The following is a 19498-nucleotide window of genomic DNA, read 5'->3' on the forward strand; positions in this document are numbered from 1 at the left end:
TGGGAGAGACCAGGGAGAGACCAGGTAGAGACCTTGGAGAGACCTGGGAGAGACCAGGGAGAGACCAGGTAGAGACCTTGGAGAGACCGGGGGGAGACCGGGGAGAGACCTGGGAGAGACCGGGGAGAGACCGGGGTGAGACCGGGGAGAGACCAGGGAGAGACCTGGGAGAGACCAGGGAGAGACCTGGGAGAGACCAGGGAGAGACCTGGGAGAGACCTGGGAGAGCGGCCCTGGCTCTATAATGGTCTAAAGGAACTTATAAACTTGGTGGTTAGAGTTCTGAATGCTGATTGTCTGACAGCCGTGGTATATCAGACCGTATACCACAGGTATGACAAACATTTATTTTTACTTCTCTAATTACGTTGGTAACCAGTTTATAATAGCAATAAGGCACAACGGGGGTTTGTGGAATATAGCCAATATACCACAGGGCTGTATCCAGGAACTCCGCGTTGCGTCGTGCGTAAGAACAGCCCTTAGCCGTGATATATTGGCCATATACCACACCACCTCGAGAATTTTTGTTTAATTTTACCACACCACCACATACAGTAGCCCTGGAAGAAGACCAGCAGTTGGTGGCGCCATATATTACATTGTTGATTGTTGATCGTTAAATGAGAGACAAAAATGTACTTGTGTTTGACTCAAAGATGCCACAAACAAACAACCCATTTAGTGAAATTTACCATATTAAATGTATTTTGTTCTTTCTCATTTCTTTATCAGTGTCAATTATCAGCAAACTATATATGTTCAACATTTCACATGGTTTCAGTGTTACATATTTGACAACATATTTGGATCTCAACCGTGTGTATATGTGCTGTTTATGTGTGAGCCTGTATAAACATTTACACATTTGATTGCAGTTAAATTGTTCTGGACAACTGATAAACTCACTAATTTTGCCCCGGTTAATTTAACCTAGTATATTTGTCTGTGTGTGTGTTTGTCCCTTCCTCTGATGAAGAGGGTAATTTATGGTAGTGGCAGGACGGGCTCTTTGTTTGAAGCAGGTAGAGTTCCCCCCTAAACAAGACAGTCTATCAGAGGAAGATTAATGAAGTAATTTCATGCATGGCTCCTTGCCTCTGTCCCCCTGTACTCTCACTGTGTCTAAACCTGTGATTTACATTGGTCTGCTTTAAACAGGCTTAACCCTTTACAATAATATTTCCCCTGTTTGTAGTCTATACACACACACTGCAGAGTCAATGTAGTGTCTTTTACCCTAGACATGCGCCCTGTGCATTAGCTATATTTCCAGAAATGTATGTGTGGACCAGTTTTTATATTACACATATTGTTCCCTTGCTGGTTATAGTTGCCCTTTGGCCTGGTAGACAGGGTGGTGTGTCTGTGCTGGTTCAAGAACAGTGTTGTGTGGTGGGACAGCTGGAGCCAGGTCTCTGCGTCTATGGTTTAGGCCAGGAAATGGAAAACCTGTTAAAGCTGTTAGACAATGTCTGTGGGATATGTCTTACACAATTCTTTATGATTAGGCATTAGGCATCCACTGCCAACGATTAATGCTCTTGATGACAGATTTGATGGTTGCTGATTCTTTTTCTGAACGAGCACCATTAGACTTTCTTCCTACATTGAGATGAAATGATACACTATAGGATCCTAATGTGTGCCAAGCCAGGGCTGTACTGATCTACTTTTTGTTCCATGTGATGATGAGCTGTCCTACTCTACAGGGAGCTTCTCTGCTGGGTATGCAGAGTAGTGTGTTAACTCTTCTACTGCCGTAGAAGAATGTTTAAACTGGTAACCCATTCCCTAACAGGGTTCTGGCATCTTCGTCCGATCTTTCCTACCGCCATTTGTTTTCCGAGGATCCTTAGCCCTTTCCAGAATAGGATCTCTCCAGTGTCACTCAGACAGTTTACGTCAGACAAACAGCAGTGCCTGTATCATAAGAGGGCCTGTTTTTCCTGCCAGCATCTTTCCAACAGGAAGGAAAGGGGTGGGGGGGATCAATAGATGTGATCTGCGTCTTCTTGGGCAGCCAGCACTATCTTGTGGCTGGCCTGTTGGTGCGTGTGGCTCATGTTGTCGTAGTGAGTGAGCTCATGGCTTTATAAAGACTACAGTGACATCGCTGTGGAGCAGCTAAATTTAATCCTCTGCTGGAGACTGAAGAAGTTAATTGGCCGGGCAACGGAGCAGCATGGTCCCCCCAGTGGTAACCCTGCACCACCCAGCTCCATGTACACCCATCCCCTGGCCTACGGACTATTGATCTGGGGCCCGCGCTGCTCTCCATAAGCATGCATAAACATCCATTCCTCTCTCTCTCTCTCTCTATCTATCTCCCCCCCACCCCTCTCTCTCTCTCACTCTCTCTCTCTCTCTCTCTCTCTCTCTATCTATCTCCCCCACCCCTCTCTCTCTCTCTCTCTCTCTCTCTCTCTCTCTATCTATCTCCCCCACCCCCTCTCTCTCTCTCTCTCTCTCTCTCTCTCTATCTATCTCCCCCACCCCTCTCTCTCTCTCTCTCTCTCTCTCTCTCTCTCTCTCTCTCTCTCTCTGTAGCTCTACATCTCCTCCTCTTTTCGGATTTCATATTTTCTGTCTGCTATCTTATTCCTCTATTGTGTTCTTCTATAGAACAGCACATCATACATCTCTGTCAGGCGACGTGTTCGTTAACAAAGAGGCCTCTCCCTCCCACCCCTCCACACCCACGCTGCCCATTCCTCTATCTGTTTAGAGCAAGACTAATGAATGAGAAAATCCCAAATGAGGAGTTTCTCCCAGATGAAATGGGTCCCTATGAGGTGCAGGGAGTGCCTCTAGCCTCTATACCAACCACTGCCTCCTTTCACATTTACTCAGATCCGTCTCCCCCTCCTCACTTTCTCTCACACACACACACGCACGCGCACACACACACACACACACTCAAAATTGTCCCAGGCGTCTTTTGTCCCCATTCCTCCGAGGGTTATTAACCTGGACCCAGTTATATAGAAAGGCATTCTCCATATTTCACATGGTTCCCCATACACCCCCCTCCCCCCAAGCCCTGACCCCCTATCCCATTTCATTTCCATGGCCCCATGTGAATACAGAAACCCTCCAGAAACGTCCCGTCCTAAAGATGATGTTTGGAGACATGTGTATTCCAGTGATTGTAGCCAGCCTGTGATCTGGTTTCAGTCAGTCAGCCCTCGTTCCCATCTCCCTAAATGAGTCGTCCTCCATGCAGCCGTGCGGTCGGCTGAGTGGTAAGAGGTGGCGGTGGCCACTGGAGGAGAGGTCACCATGGCAGCTGCCAGTGGGCTCTGGTGGTGGCTGGAGGCTGAGACGGTCTGTCAGGAGCTAATTGAGTTCCTCCTCCTGCGCTGACTCTGGGGCCAGTAGCTTATCAGGGACATCGCCCAGGGGCCTCCAGGCAGATCTGCCCCTACTGGGGCATCTGATATCACCCCCCCATCTGCTTAGGGTGAGGGGTTGGGGGCTGGGATGAGGTCAGCCAACACTATCAAACCAGGTTTTTGGCATCCCACAGCTCAGAGAGTGAAAAGTACATTCTAAATTATCTCATCATGCCATAAAACTCAGGCGCAGGACAAATCGTTTGAGTACACATTTTACATTTTCTCCCTTTTTGAGTTGAGCTTTTAATATAAGCACTCGAGTTGTGTAATGTGCTCATAGAAAGAGGGAATGATAATGTGAGTCAGAGAGACAGAACGTCTGAGTGTCTGTCCGTGTATGTGTTTAACACTTCAGTACAGTACAGACATTAGCACGCTACAGAAGTCAGCATACAGCTCACAGTAGGAATACCTACAAATTGGCCCAATTAGTTTCTCCAGGCTCTGTCGTCTTCCTGTGACAGTGTTCAGAATGTTCAGGCCGTGTTCAGAATGCTGCCGGAGGCCCAGGCAAAGAAGGGAATGGCTGAGACATGAGGACGGGTGCTCCTCAGTTCCCTCTCCTCCTGAAGAAGCGGAGCAGAGAGCGATAGAGGAGCTGGAGAGGAGATCATTAGGGCAGCTAATCCTGGTCACAGCAGCAGCAGTGGAATGATATTACTGATCTGAAATGCTGTTAGGAGGACCAGCTGGAATCAGATTAAAACCAAACTGCACAGTGTGCTTTTGTGGGCCCATAACCCACCACTCAGCATGCATTTTGATCGGTACAAAGAGAAAGAAAGGAGGAGGAAAAGGGCGAGAGAGAGATATATCTTTGACGTGCAATCCTCCAGTATGCAGCTGAGCAGCAGAACGGGAAGGACACTTCCTGTACTTGAGAGGAAGACATAACTATGGATTTCACAACATACCTGGGTCTTGATCAGTTCAGTTCACCTCTTAATTGTATGTCCTGTCTGGGATACATCCTAATTAGCACCTGGTCAATATGTTGTGTTTTTATTAACACAATTCCTGCTGTCAAATTATTTATGTTCATATTATATTTGCCACATTATTAATAGTGTTTATAGATTTTATTTGAACCTGTCCCATTTGAGAAAAATAATATTTCTGTAAATTTAAGAAAATATTTGATTAATGTACACTAGGTTAAAATGGTTAGTATTCATTCAATGTCATTAATCAATATAACCAGCCTTGTTAAAAACATAAGCAGAGCAGCAGCATAATGTGTCATTGCGGAATGAGTTAAGGGAATTGTAGCCAGAACATGTATTATAAATGACCACATAGAGCTGGAGGGGAAACAGTTTAGACACTTATGCAATTATGCTAAGTGTCACCCTGGAGGTGACCTTTGAACTGGGGTTAAGCTTACTCTGAATTTGTGAATAAAAGCTAAATAGAGCCATCTAACGGCGTGCTGCCATTTTAATATAGAGCCTTTAAGAAGCCGAGTGCAGGTGTCCTATCACACAGGTGCACAGAGCTGTCTGAAGTAGAGAACATAAAGCGGATGAATAGAGACTCCTTTCATTCATTTATGTGGATGGAACCCACGAGTTATTTAAACAAAGACATTACATGTATGTTAAAAAAGCATCAAGGAGATGGAGCTTTTTTATTTCATTATCTTGCAAATTGTTTTATTTTGCTCTTACTTTTTAAGAGTACATAGAGTAATCTATCTGAAACACTAAATATTCCTTCAAACACAGGGAGAAAAAACCTTCAAACTTCCTTGGCTTTACTTTGACCTTCTCAATGTTTTTTATAGGTATTGTCCAACTTGTTTTTATAGTTACTGTGAGAAATACTGTAAATTGAGTGCCATGATCCCTAGTATAAAAGGTGGTTATCGGTTTTATATTGTGTACGTTCTATATTGAAAAAAGTTCCAGGAGTGTTCAGACAAAGGGCTTATTCCACAAGGTCAACGGTTTTAACAGGGGGCATTTTTTAATATTTATTTTAGCAGTTAACCTTTTTGTGAATTTTCAGAGGTGGTGGGCACCTGGAGTTCCAATGAATATACATGGGAAAACCTGGGAATGAGATTTAATTTGACACACTGACCCCCATCTCCACGGGCCCAGGAAGCCAGGGTGAGAAAATAAGGTTGACCCACTGACCCCTGGGCCTGAACCCTACCATCACCCACCCTTACAATTAAATCAGCCAGAGAGAGAGACAGCTATCCTGGCTGGCCCTTCTCCGGCTGGCCGATGGGGATATGGAAAGGCCTTTCCCTCTCCCTCTCTGCACTCTGTAGCAGTCTGAGACGTCCAGTCATGGATAAATCCTGATAGAGACGTTAGGCATACTGGTAGAGAGTGTCTACCCTTTCTCTTCCCTGCCGATGGCAAACTGACATGGGAACTATGTAAACATTACCATTATTTGGCAATATACTAATATAACTAACATGTTAAGGCAGAACCAGCTGACTAGCTGCCACTCAACCAGGAACCCCAGTGTTTGCATTTGCATAAGTCACGCAAGGCTCAATTTCATGAATGTGGATGAGTGCAGACAACCTTTCACCTTGTCAGGGGTGCCTAGTGCAGAGGTGTGTGTGTGACCCCGCCACGACCCTGACGTCATTGTGTCCACACCACCTTTAGAATACTTAGAGGTTATCCCTCTCTTATAGCACTCCATCTCCTCAGTTCACTCTGTTGACCCAGGAAAAGTCCATATTACAAGAGAGCAGTACTGTTTTATCTGTTCTCCCAGTCCACTTTACATGTGGTGGAAGGAAACATAAATCAAATCGAATGGACAATGAGCTGTTTTGGGGGTTTTGAAGCTGCATTGTGTCAACACAGCCAGAGGCTGCACTTTATTTCACTCAAGGCAGGCACAACATCAGAAAATTCAGAAATTCTGTTATCAACCTGACAGTGAACAAAGTCAATATCCTTTTGCCATCATGTTTCTTTTTGCCTGACTGCTGACTCAAGGAGACCGCTCCAGATAAGTTCTCTGTGCTCTGGCTTTCTTTAACCTAGTCTTAAATATGTGTCCCAGGCATGGTGCCATCCTGTGTCAGCTGTGGTTGTGTTTCTGTGTTAAAGCAGAAGGAGTGTGGTCAGTGTTGAGCGTGTTTATTGCACCTGTGTGTTCTCTCTCTCACGGCTGGTGGAGTGTGGGGTTAATGAGGCGCTTAGGATCCTCCCACCTGGTTGGCTGGTTAATGGTGATGGTTAGGCTAACATAAATGTCGGGGGGGGTCAGAATAAAAGAGAACAGCTGATAATGTAGTAAGTCCTCTTTGGAGTGTGGGAGTGTGAAGGGACTTGATCTGTGTGAACAGTAGCCTACAGAGTTTTCCCACAGTCAAATTGTGCAAAAATGCGTTCTCTCTCTGTAGCTGTCATTGTATCGTTAGACAATGTGTATAGATTTTTGTTTTGTGGGTAGCACCAGTCGATCTGAAGCTGTTCATGTCTGTAGTCAGACAAACCGTGCAAATTACCCTCCCCTCTCCTATCCCCCCTTCTCCAGGCTGCTGAATAGAATGGCTGCCGATGACCGGCACCTTCCCTCCAGCTGCGGGTCCTACATCAAGACGGAGCCGTCCAGCCCCTCCTCAGTCATCGACACGGTCAGCCACCACAGCCCCAGCGGCAACTCGGACGCCAGCGGTGGCTATGTCAGTGCCATGAACAGCCACTCCAACGGCCTGGACTCTCCCCCCATGTTCACGCCCGGCGGGCTAGGCCCCGGCGCCTGCCGCAAGCGCTACGACGACTGCTCTAGCAACATCATGGAGGACTCACCCATTAAGTGCGAATACATGTTGAACTCCATCCCCAAGAGGCTGTGCCTGGTCTGTGGAGATATAGCCTCTGGGTATCACTACGGCGTGGCCTCATGTGAGGCCTGCAAAGCCTTCTTTAAAAGGACAATACAAGGTATTTCCCTGATGCCCCCCCCCCCCACAGACACACAAACACACTCAGTACAAGGGATCTGCCCCCCTTTCAGACACAACAATACACTCCATACAGTGTTTCACGTCTCCTCCTCCTCCAGCATAAAACACACACTAGAAGATGTACTGTATCTCTCTGTGGTCTGAACACAATCACCTACTGCCCTGAACTACCATCTTCTAATGTAGCTGTTGACCTACATCATCTCCCTTTATCACCCTGGGAAAAGGTATATGTTTGAAACGATGGTGCCTCCAGTTGTGCTGCTATCAATGGCCTGTATTGCTATGACACCCAGGACACCTTCATTAATAGTGAGGGGAATCACATGCAGTGCAGCACAGTATGAGACAACACATGTCCACAGGGGCTGAATACAAAGTTGACAGCCACACACAGGATAGGCCACTAGCCCGTCTCTCGCGATGACGTCATCTGCTGGATGGGTAGGTAGGGGGCAGTGGTCGTGACATCATCATCAGGGGTTATCATCAGCAGGTGCTTGTGTCCTGTCCTGTCCTGTGTGTGTGTGTGTGTGTGTGTGTGTGTGTGTGTGTGTGTGTGTGTGTGTGTGTGTGTGTGTGTGTGTGTGTGTGTGTGTGTGTGTGTGTGTGTGTGTGTGCGCGTGCGCGTGCGCGTGTGTGTGTGTGTGTGTGTGTGAGTGCCTGAGGAGTAGGGCGTGAGTGCAGATCTGCATGGTATGATGTATCACAGGTTCCCATTAGAGAGGCAATGACAGGCCCCCCACTGTGTGTCTCTCTGTGTGCTCTGTCCTACATTAATCAGTGGGACCTATGGTACGGAGGGAGATATTATTGAGCCAGGGAAAATCACTGCTCAACATGCACAGCTGTCCCTGCCTAAGCTCAGACAGTCTGCGTGAGAATGGGAGAAATTCAAATGAAAACTAATATTTTTATATTTAGTGTCATGCATTAAGGTAAACATACAGTGAGCTCCAAAAGTAATGGGACAGCGATTATATTCTTGTTTGTTTTAGCTCTGTACTCCAGCACTTTGGATTTGAAATGATATAATGACTATGAAAGACTATGAAAGGCTGTTAAAGGCTGTCAGCTTTAATTTGAGGGAACTGTTTAGAAATGACAGCATTTTTTGTACATAGTTCCCCCCCCATTTTAGGGGAACAAAAGTATAGGGACAAATTCACTTATATGTGTATTAAAGTAGTCAAATGTGTAGTATTTGGTACCATATTCTTAGCACACAATGACCACATCCAGCCTGTGACTCTACAAGGATGTAGGATGCATTTGCTGTTTGTTTTGGTTGTGTTTCAAATTAAAATAATATTAAATAAAATAGTTGAGTTCACATGTGCCGAATACAACAGGTGTAGACCTTACCGTGAAATACAACAGGTGTAGACTAGAGTGAAATGTTTACTCACGAACCCATTCCCAACAATACAGAGTTACAACAGTAAGACAAATATTTGCTAAATAAAAAGGATATAGTATCACAATAAAATAAGGAGACTATATTATTTTATGGCAATTAGAAATGAATAGTAAATCATGCATTTTGCCATTTTGGAGACACTTTTATAGTAAATAAGAATATAATATGTTTCTAAACACTTCTACATTCATGTGGACGCTACCATGATTATGGATAATCCTAAATGAATCCTGAATAATGACAAGTGAGAAAGTTACAGACGCACAAATACAATAACGGGAGGCTAGCGTTTTCCGATCAAATCAAATTGTGTGTCATATGCGCCAAATACAACATGTGTAGACCTTACCGTGAAATGCAACATGTGTAGACCTTACCGTGAAATACAACATGTGTAGACCTTACCGTGAAATACAACATGTGTAGACCTTACCGTGAAATACAACATGTGTAGACCTTACCGTGAAATGCAACAGGTGCAGACCTTACCGTGAAATACAACATGTGTAGACCTTACCGTGAAATACAACATGTGTAGACCTTACCGTGAAATACAACATGTGTAGACCTTACCGTGAAATACAACATGTGTAGACCTTCCTGTGAAATGCAACATGTGTAGACCTTACCGTGAAATACAACATGTGTAGACCTTACCGTGAAATACAACATGTGTAGACCTTACCGTGAAATACACCATGTGTAGACCTTCCTGTGAAATGCAACATGTGTAGACCTTACCGTGAAATACAACATGTGTAGACCTTACCGTGAAATGCAACAGGTGCAGACCTTACCGTGAAATACAACATGTGTAGACCTTACCGTGAAATACAACATGTGTAGACCTTACCGTGAAATACAACATGTGTAGACCCTACCGAGAAATACAACAGGTGCAGAACTTACCGTGAAATACAACATGTGTAGACCTTACCGTGAAATACAACATGTGTAGACCTTACCGTGAAATACAACATGTGTAGACCTTACCGTGAAATACAACATGTGTAGACCTTACCGTGAAATACAACAGGTTCAGAACTTACCGTGAAATACAACATGTGTAGACCTTACCGTGAAATACAACATGTGTAGACCTTACCGTGAAATACAACATGTGTAGACCTTCCGTGAAATACAACATGTGTAGACCTTACCGTGAAATACTACATGTGTAGACCTTCCGTGAAATACAACATGTGTAGACCTTACCGTGAAATACAACATGTGTAGACCTTCCGTGAAATACAACATGTGTAGACCTTACCGTGAAATACAACATGTGTAGACCTTACCGTGAAATACAACATGTGTAGACCTTACCGTGAAATACAACATGTGTAGACCTTCCGTGAAATACAACATGTGTAGACCTTACCGTGAAATACAACATGTGTAGACCTTCCGTGAAATACAACATGTGTAGACCTTACCGTGAAATACAACATGTGTAGACCTTACCGTGAAATACAACATGTGTAGACCTTCCGTGAAATACAACATGTGTAGACCTTCCGTGAAATACAACATGTGTAGACCTTACCGTGAAATACAACATGTGTAGACCTTACCGTGAAATACAACATGTGTAGACCTTACCGTGAAATACAACATGTGTAGACCTTACCGTGAAATACAACATGTGTAGACCTTACCGTGAAATACAACATGTGTAGACCTTACCGTGAAATACTTACTTACGAGCCCTTAACCAACAATGCAAAAAAAGTGAGTAAGAAAAATGTGGTAAATAAACTAAAGGAAAAATAGTAACACAATCAAAAGAACTATAACAACAACAAAGCTATATACAAGGGGTACCGGTACCGAGTGACACTCTAACACACACACATACAAAACACATACAGTAACATTCACATTCTTCACACACCCTGCTGTCAGTGTAGTATGTGTGAGCGTGTGGTTAGAGTCCAGGGAGTGTAAACAATAATAATAAAATAAGGGGTTATTCGGGGGGGGGGGGGGTATGATATGATAATAATCCTTCTAACTTTCTCACTCGTCATTATTGATGATTCATGCAGGATTATCCTTAATCATGGTAGCATCCACATTAATGTAGAAGTGTTATAAGAAACATTATTTTTTACAATAAAAGTTACTCCAAAATGACCCAATAAATTATTTGACATTCATTTCTATTGGTCAGAAAATAATCTGAAACACAACCTAAACAGCAAATGCATCCAAGAAAAGTGTCACAAGCTGGATGTGGTCATTGCGAGCTATGAACATGGAACCAAATACTTAACTATGTAATATTTTAATACACATATAAGTGAATTTGTCCCAATACTTCTGCTGCCCTAAAATGGGGGGACTATATACAACAAGTGCTGCCATTTCTAATTGGTTCATTGGTTCATTAAAAGACCCTCAAATGAAAGCTGTCAGTCTGCAATGTAACATCATAGTCATTGTATCATTTCAAATCCAAAGTGCTGGAGTACAGAGCCAAAACAACAACACACTTGTCACTGTCCCAGTAGTTTTGGAGTGCACTGTACTTAGGAGCCAAATGTATTTATTATATATTTATACCTTCGGGCGGCAGCTAGCCTAGTGGTTAGAGCGTTGGGCCAGTAACCAAAAGGTTGCTAGATTGAATCCCCAAGCTAACAAGCTGTCATTCTGCCCCTGAACAAGGCAGTTAAACAACTGTTCCTAGGTCGTCATTGTAAATAGGAATTTGTTCTTAACTGACTTGCCTAGTTAAATAAAAAACTTTTGGCATTGTACATGCCTCATATATGTTCTGTAAATATAATAGTCTGTACATCTCAATTGAGGTCCTTAGCTTCTTAAAAATGTCCCCCCTTAAAATGCCATTATTGCTTCCAGGTTATGGAGTGGAGGCTGTCTAGCAGGCCTAGGTGTTGATTTTGGACATCCCAAATCCTATCAGCTTTAAACAGTCTATGTGTCTTCACAGGCAAACAGAAGCATTAGGCCAAATCCTGCTGTTTACCCATGCTGCCATCAGCTATCCTGTCTATTGACAAAAGATGAACATTTTCTCTCAAGTAACATAACTATGCTTTTGTCCCCCCGCTACAAAACATGGACGGCGACACACAATAGAGCAGAAAATAGCAATCTGGGAAGAAAGAGACGTCTTAAGTGGAGCAATGGCCCAAACGATTAAGAGAGAGGTACATGAAAAGAAAAATTGAAAGTTCTCTCTTTTTTTCCCCTCCCTCACTTTGCATTGTCGATTTGAAATCCCTCTCTTTCTCCTCTTGGAGGGCTGCCTGTAATGGAGCTAATCTGCCGTCGTTTGTCCGAGCCACAGGAGTTTTGTCAATAACAATCAGCGTTTGGAAAGTGTAATTAAGGCCGAGGCTTTTCATTAGGAGGAAGGGAGGGGGCTGTCTCCAGGGACAGCAGGGCCAATTAGAAACTCAGGCACGCATCGCACGCCGGGTAATTTCAGGGAAAGGAGGGAGAGAAAAAAACGAGGACTTCTTTAGATTGGAGAGGGACCCGAGCGCTCTTTCAGAGGAGGAGAGGCTTAATGGCATAATAATCAGACAGGGGTCCCAATCCAGGCAGAACAGGACAGGGAGGAGGACCATGGGACGTTGGAGGAGGGGGAGGAGGAGGGGGCCGAAAGCCTCTGAAATAATAAAAACCACACAGGATGACTAGAGGAGGAAGAGGGCGCAGTAAACAGTGGGACATAAAGCCCTTGGATGAAGAAGAGGTTTCAGTAGATGAGACCTGATTAATTAAAGAAATAATGAGGCTGTCTATCCAGGGTGGAGTGTGTGAGACGACATCCCTTAATGAGAACAACACAGGAGACGTATCTTTCACACTCATTCATCATATTGTTTCTAAGCAATAACACTAAAGCTAATGGACTTTTTTCCCTTGACATCTTTAGCACACAATGAAATGCATTTCATCTGAGAACAATTTGAGACAATAGTGACCACACAGTTGACTTTGTCCGCACTGAATATTTTCCGTAAATGTCTGTTTTTCAACCTGGGGTTCCTAGCTTCATTTCTCTTCTCTCTACTTCCTTATGTTCCACTGCTGTAAAACAGACCTGATGCCCCTACCTTTTAGACAGGAAGGAATGGCAAATCCATCTTCTGTCACATATTCATCCAATGAAAAGCCCCCTGAACTCTTACATGGAGATAGATACATTAGTCAAGCCCAGGCCCAAATTAACGTCAACCTAGATCAGCATCCATCCCGGAAATACTCCTGCTCTTATAGCTCCCTAATCATAGTCCCGTCCCGCACCTCGCGTGCCCCGCCAATCAAAAACATAAATCTCTTATTGAACCTTATTTTTCTCTCGTTTTGAACCCAAGTGTAAAATTGCTTGAAAACCAACTGAACTCAGTGGCCCTCTTTTTTATATGAAGTAATAGACCTTGACAGTAAGCCTGTAAAAGTCAGTTTCGATTTTGATGAGAAATACCTGCCATTTTACTGTAATTTACTTACAGGACCTGACTTTCCCCTCACTGCCCTGGCACAGGTCCTGAAAAGCCATAAAATAAATTGAGAGAAGAAAATATTTTTTATGTTATTTGTTTCATACGGTAACCTTTGAAACCAAATATGAACCCAGCGTTCTGGTTATATATAAACTCTCAAATGCTTGACTGACTGATTGTATGAATAGACATTAATAGACATTTGTCACCGAGGATCAGCCCTTGAGCTATAAATGTCACTATAGGTGAACCAGTCCGTTATTTTTATTTTTTTGAGGCAGCACATGAGTTGGCCTGTGCATGCTGTAATTTAAGTGTATAATGAGAGAGTATGAGTGTGTGTTATTTGTCCATGGTCTCAGTTTGTTAGCTTTCAGGTGTGCCTTGTGCAGGTGTTCCACCCTGCTGCTGGTGTGGAGGGAAGAGCAGGGGAGGGAGGGGTGTAGTGGAGGGAGAAGTCTCCCCCGTCAACATGAGTGTCCTGTGGGTTAGCCAGGGACCAGGGTCAGCTCTGCAGTGTTTGTCTGGCAGGCAGGCAGCATACCATATACATCTGCCAATTACATAATGTTCAATATCATGATGTTTAATTAATGTGATAAATCTACAGCCCAGATTCTAGGACAATGCATTGGATGAAATTAAATGTAACTTAAGGTCCTCTGGGCATAAGGGGTTTGTATAAAGGTGCCAAAGTATTACAGTTGAGACAGTATCATAAAGAAGCAACCACAGCAGGGTAACAGCCTATAGATACCAGAGACGGCTACTCTGATTGCCTCCTGTGAACAGATGGGAAATAGATGGGCTTATTATTATGGTCTGGTTGTGCTATGACAACAGAGACAACAGGAACAGAGACTATCATACCTCATCGCTCCCCTTCCCTCACACCTTTATTTACCCCAATTCCAACGAGATGAGAGGAGTTGGCATGATGATTTCTAAGCCAGATATAAAGGAGACATTTCTAATTATTTAATACATCTTGGGACCCTCTGCTTGATATGTCCAATAATGTTAACATAATTGCATAAGTTGTTAAAGGGGATTGGAGGGTTGGAGGGGGAACGCTACTGGAATATTATACAGCTCTTACTCTCTCTCTCTCTCTCTCTCTTTAAAAAAAAACACGTAATGAGAGTGAGAGTAGAGAGAGAAGCTGGTTGTGTCGGGATGGAATCCCAGTGTGTCTGGGTATGGCTGTTTATCTATAGGCAGGAGAGCTGCTGAACCACTGTGTCTGTATGCAGTTAGACAGGATAATACTGTATGTTAGTCTATATTGAAGTCATTTAGGTTCATCTTTCTAAATGTAGAAGGAGCTGTACACAGCGTTGAATAGATAACAGTTGAATAGATAACATGGCTTTGTGGTCGATATTAAAAAACATAATCCAAGTTTAAGAATACACACGTAAGAAAAAACATAAATGATAAAACAGTATTGTGTCTCCAGTGTGCCTCAAACTGTGTTTCTCAGTTGTTCCATTCTTGGTGGACAATGAATGATTCTAATTCAGGACCTTGAGCAGCTAGCTATTATTCTGAAACCCTTTATTGAAAAGCTTGACTACAGTAAAAAGTAGGGAATGCCATCGTATATCCTGCCCTTCCTTTCTATTGCTAATGCTACAGTACAGGCAGAAACATCTATTTTATTGTGTAGCAATGAAACCCTTTTTCATTGTGTTGTCCCGGAATCAGACGCTGTATTGCTGGACTTGAATAATGCATAAGGCCTGTTGTCTGTACACTGTGTAGTCAACAATGGCAACAGTGGTAACAACAGGTTTGGGGCTGCCAGAGTATTATGTAAAGTGGCCGGGGGGGGGCGTGTGTCCGACTCTCTTTCCTGTTATTGAGGCAGAGGGACACAGAGAAGGGAAGGGGCATGCAGGCTGGATGGCTGGCTGCTCCAGGGGCCTAGAGGGGACACGCTCAGAATTAATGAGGCCAATTTAGAGTGGGGGCCAGGGTGGGGTCTGTAAAGGGTTCCATGATGAGTACTGGAGGTCTCCCTCCCTCCCTCCCTCCGGCTTACCTCACCTCAGACACACTACTGTAATTGATTGTTGCATAGGAGATGATTAACAAATGCTGATACCCAATGTCTGGTTTGCACAATCTGATTATAGACTCTAGAATACTGTGTGATATACAGTTTAAATCTACACAGTGACTCGTACAATGTAAATGTAAATGACAATGCCCTAAAATGTCTATTGTATCAATACTTATATGTTTACGTTTATTCTTCATGTGTGCCCCCTTTTTTTACATGTACAAAAAGGAGAGAAAAAAGGTCAGAACATTTGACCTTTTGCTCTTCCTTTGCCTCTGAGTCAATAGGAAGATACACTGCCTTATAAAGCGTGGTCAGGCTAAGGTTAACCACATCTCTTGTTCTCTTCAGGCAACATAGAATACAGCTGTCCCGCCACAAACGAGTGTGAGATCACAAAACGGAGACGCAAGTCATGTCAAGCCTGCCGCTTTATGAAGTGTCTCAAAGTGGGGATGCTCAAGGAAGGTAAGGAGATCTCCTTTTCTTGTGAAAGTGTCTGTCTGTCTGTCTGTCTGTCTTTTTGTCTTGTATCACTCTCTAGATATTATGTCAACATTATTCAAATTATCTCAAAGTTCTCAATGGAACGCCACCATTCAAATAAAAAGGATGTAAAGCCGGATAAATCAGAAAAGGACTCCTCAGAGGATGTGGTCTCCTCAAAGCTCCCGACTGATCGAGCAGCAGTGAGTGGGCCCATGCCAGTCCAGACCAGGGTGAGGGATGTTGGCTGCAGCCTGCTGTGCCTGCAGCCATAGCCAGACAACTGATCTGAGCCCCCTGGCCTGTTCTGTCCTCCCCCTACCAACACAGCAGTAAATCATGTGCAGCTGAGCTGGGGACAGAAATATGCTGAATAGGTCGATCCTGCTGTCTGAGTAATAGAAATGTAACAGTATTCCGACTGGAAAGGCTTCTGCTGGGTCCCTGAGCACACACTCCGGCCAGTCTCAGCTCTCCCCGGCATATTGATCCACTAAATGTTTTCCGAACATCTCAGCTCTCTTCCTGTGGATGGTTTTTTAAAGTCACGCCAACTGGGAATTCAATGACAATTAAACATGCTGCCGATGGATTTCTCTGGCTCGGTTTCTTCCCCCCTGCCAGGCCCCGTGAGACCCCAGGCTGGGCTGCTCCTTCCGGGGAGGCCCCGGCCCATGGCCACAGCCCACTAGGCCCCTACCTACTCGCCCCAACCCCATGCATTACTGCTCCTTTATTCCCCTCCCCTCCTCACTTGTTGGTCTCGCCAGAGAGCCAAAACACATGAATAATGAGAGCAGTGTGGCTGGGGAATGGAGAGGAGGTGTCATATTTATTTAGCTGGCCGCTGGGAAGAGCTCTTTAAGGAAGCATACTGTACTTTTTGTGTCTTGCTTTTGAGGGAGCGCTGCTGAGAATAGTTCAAGGGGTGCTTATGTTTGACGAAGCGTGATTATCCATCCACTTTCACTGTACTACAGAATAGACATGAAGACAAGACTCAGGAGGAGGTGTTCTCTATTATGGGGGCAGAAAAACACAACAAGATGAGTTATTTTATACTCTCTCGGAATACTCCATAGCCTAATTATCATACCTTAAAATATGTTAACTAAACATAAATAATTATTCATGTTGTTTTGTTCATCCCATCAACATGACATGCAGTACAGCCAGCTTTTACCCCACCCTGTCTCCCTTAATTCGCCAGAGACTGGAACGTATATTGTAGATCCTATCCCGTTAGGATGTAGTGATGTAGTGATTTCAAGTCTCCATCTACAGAGTAGCCTATATAGATCTCCTGCTCCGTAACAGAATCTCCTCACTGCATGCAGTGAGATAAAGAGACTGGGCCAGAGTCGCATTACTATCTGATGAAAAATGTTTGCCAATATATGATCTGGAGGAATAAGAGACCACAAAATAGGTAGTGATGGCCATAAATGCATGGCCAGTTTCAGGCGGAAGTAAGAGATTGTATAAAGAGAGTGTATAGCTCAAATATGCAGAGAGAGACTTGTCCCAGCATTCTAATGCATACTGTATATTCAGCATATCCACAGATTGAAAACGACCCTTGTTTTTACGGAGTGGGTTTCGCCACCTTTTACAATAGAGGTAGAGATTACGTCTGGCTATATATATGAAGTCCTGCGGGAACCCAGTCCCCCGATCACCCTCCTCTCTCCCACCTCCAGCAGTGTTTTAAAAACAAGTAAATACATTTCCCAAATGAACAGAAAGATGTGAAATGCATCTAAGCGTGTGTGACACCGATGAGTCTGGTTATGGGGACAGGAGAAGACTCGAGTCCAAGCTCCACGAAGACATCGGCTCAACGCCATGTTCAGAGGCTGGAGATGGTCTGCGCTCATGTGACTGAAGCTGCAGAAAGGTCATCCAGTCAATGGAAAAAACACCTAATTATAACTTTACTGCTCAGCTCCAGCAAAGGTGCAATGCAGTTTCCTACCGTCAGGCGCTCTACGAAACTACAGTACGTTTGAATGGACCACAACACACCTAACCTCTCTATGATACGACTGAATTTCTAGACATTCAGGGAGATCTTGGAAATGCAATGGAATTTTCCCTAAAATCCAATCAAATATTCTTTGTAACGTGCGATGAATACAACAAGTGTTTTACTGTGAAATGGCCCTTTATTTACTAAATAAAATAAAGTTAAAAATAAAATAAAAAGTAACACAATAAAATGACATAACAATAACCAGGCTATATGAAGGGGGTATCCGTACCGAGTCAAAGTGCAGGGGTACAGGTTAGTCGAGGTCATTTGTACACGTAAGTAGGGGTAAAGTGACTATGCATAGATAATAAGCAGCGGGTAGCAGCAGTGTAAAAACAAAGGGGGGGGGGGGGGGTCAATGTAAATAGTCCTGGTGGCCATTTGATTAGCTGATCAGCAGTCTTATGGTTTGGGTGTAGAAGCTGTTTTAAGGAGCCTTTTGGCCATAGACTTCGCGCTCTGGTACCGCTTGCCGTACGGTAACAGAGAGAAGTCTATAACTTGGGTGACTGGAGGCTTTGACATTTTTTGCGGCCTTCCTCTGGCACTGCCTAGTACATACTGTAGGTCCTGGATGGCAGGAAGCTTGGCCCCAGTGATGTATTGAGCCTCAAGTGCCCATGTTAAAGTTATTACTTGATATCTTTGAAACGCAAGGCATTTCAAGGTTTTACCTCCCCTACTGATTAAGCGAGTACATGGTAAAGAATTAGTGCATGTATTTGGTCCATTGGAAAAGGCTCCAGTTTATCTCTGTAGACGTCTTAAGGGAAGTGTAAGGGAAGTGATCTCCAAAGATCAGCAGTCCGCTTAAAGGGGATCTGCCAGAGACTTGAGTTGAATCGCTCTACTTTCCCCCGACTGTATAAAAGAGGAAGTGATCAATAGAAGAATCAAATGTCAGAGGCTACAGGTTTCTCCTCTGATCAATGGAGGGGGATCAGAGCTGAGAGAGAGAGAAAGAGGAACAGATACTATTGAGAGATTACATTGACATCAGTCAGTGGCAGATGTCCTCTGCCCTACCACACACACTACAGTATGCAATCTGTCACCTCTCTGTAATAGGCTATGATCCTGTTATGTTCCGTGGGCTGACAGGTGAGAGCATTACAACAGACATGAACATGTGTTTTAAAGGAGGGGGGAGTGGTTGATACTCGGTGTACCTCCCTGTATATCACTCTTATTATACGACAGACACACGGTAGAACAACCACATCCCGTTATAGCACTCCTGTTATCCTCACACGAACATTCTGTACACACACGCCACACTACACTCACATATAAACATCACAATACCAGACATATCGAGCCACACGTGGATTCAAGCCAAACACATTAGTAAGACACTGACAGCCACTGTGTGGAGATGGGGAATCAATTGTTTGGTTCCATTAGAACCCTAGTCAAAGAATGAACATGCAATGAGATTTCAAACAGACCGATGTTTTTCCACGTCGTGTAATTTGGCCTTCAAATGGAGCCTGCATCTTGAGTGGGGAGTGAAGCCAGCATGATGCTACTGCAAGGTGGTATGGTGGCTCCACCACGCTACGGGCAGGTGGATGGAGCATGTGGTGAGAGCGTACGTAGGCCTCGGGGTCAGCAGACTGTGGGGCCAATCAGCAGATAGGGATGGGGGGACAATGTGTGACCATTTTTCC

At 44.1% G+C, this 19498-nt stretch overlaps 1 protein-coding gene across 6 annotated transcripts in view; it reads left to right on the forward strand.

Annotated features, from left to right (window-relative positions):
• The window catches only part of LOC109904052 (steroid hormone receptor ERR2), a 70628-nt gene that overhangs the window by 14966 nt on the left and 36164 nt on the right, over positions 1–19498 (forward strand). For all 6 annotated transcript variants that reach the window (XM_031788181.1, XM_031788180.1, XM_031788178.1 and 3 more), the window contains 2 exons: positions 6912–7321; positions 15662–15778. In XM_031788181.1, the coding sequence (XP_031644041.1) occupies positions 6925–7321; positions 15662–15778 (514 nt within the window). In that variant the 5' untranslated portion in view covers positions 6912–6924. The remainder of the gene's footprint in view (positions 1–6911; positions 7322–15661; positions 15779–19498) is intronic.

This window comes from Oncorhynchus kisutch, linkage group LG14, assembly GCF_002021735.2.
Source record: "Oncorhynchus kisutch isolate 150728-3 linkage group LG14, Okis_V2, whole genome shotgun sequence".
Taxonomy (NCBI): domain Eukaryota; kingdom Metazoa; phylum Chordata; class Actinopteri; order Salmoniformes; family Salmonidae; genus Oncorhynchus; species Oncorhynchus kisutch.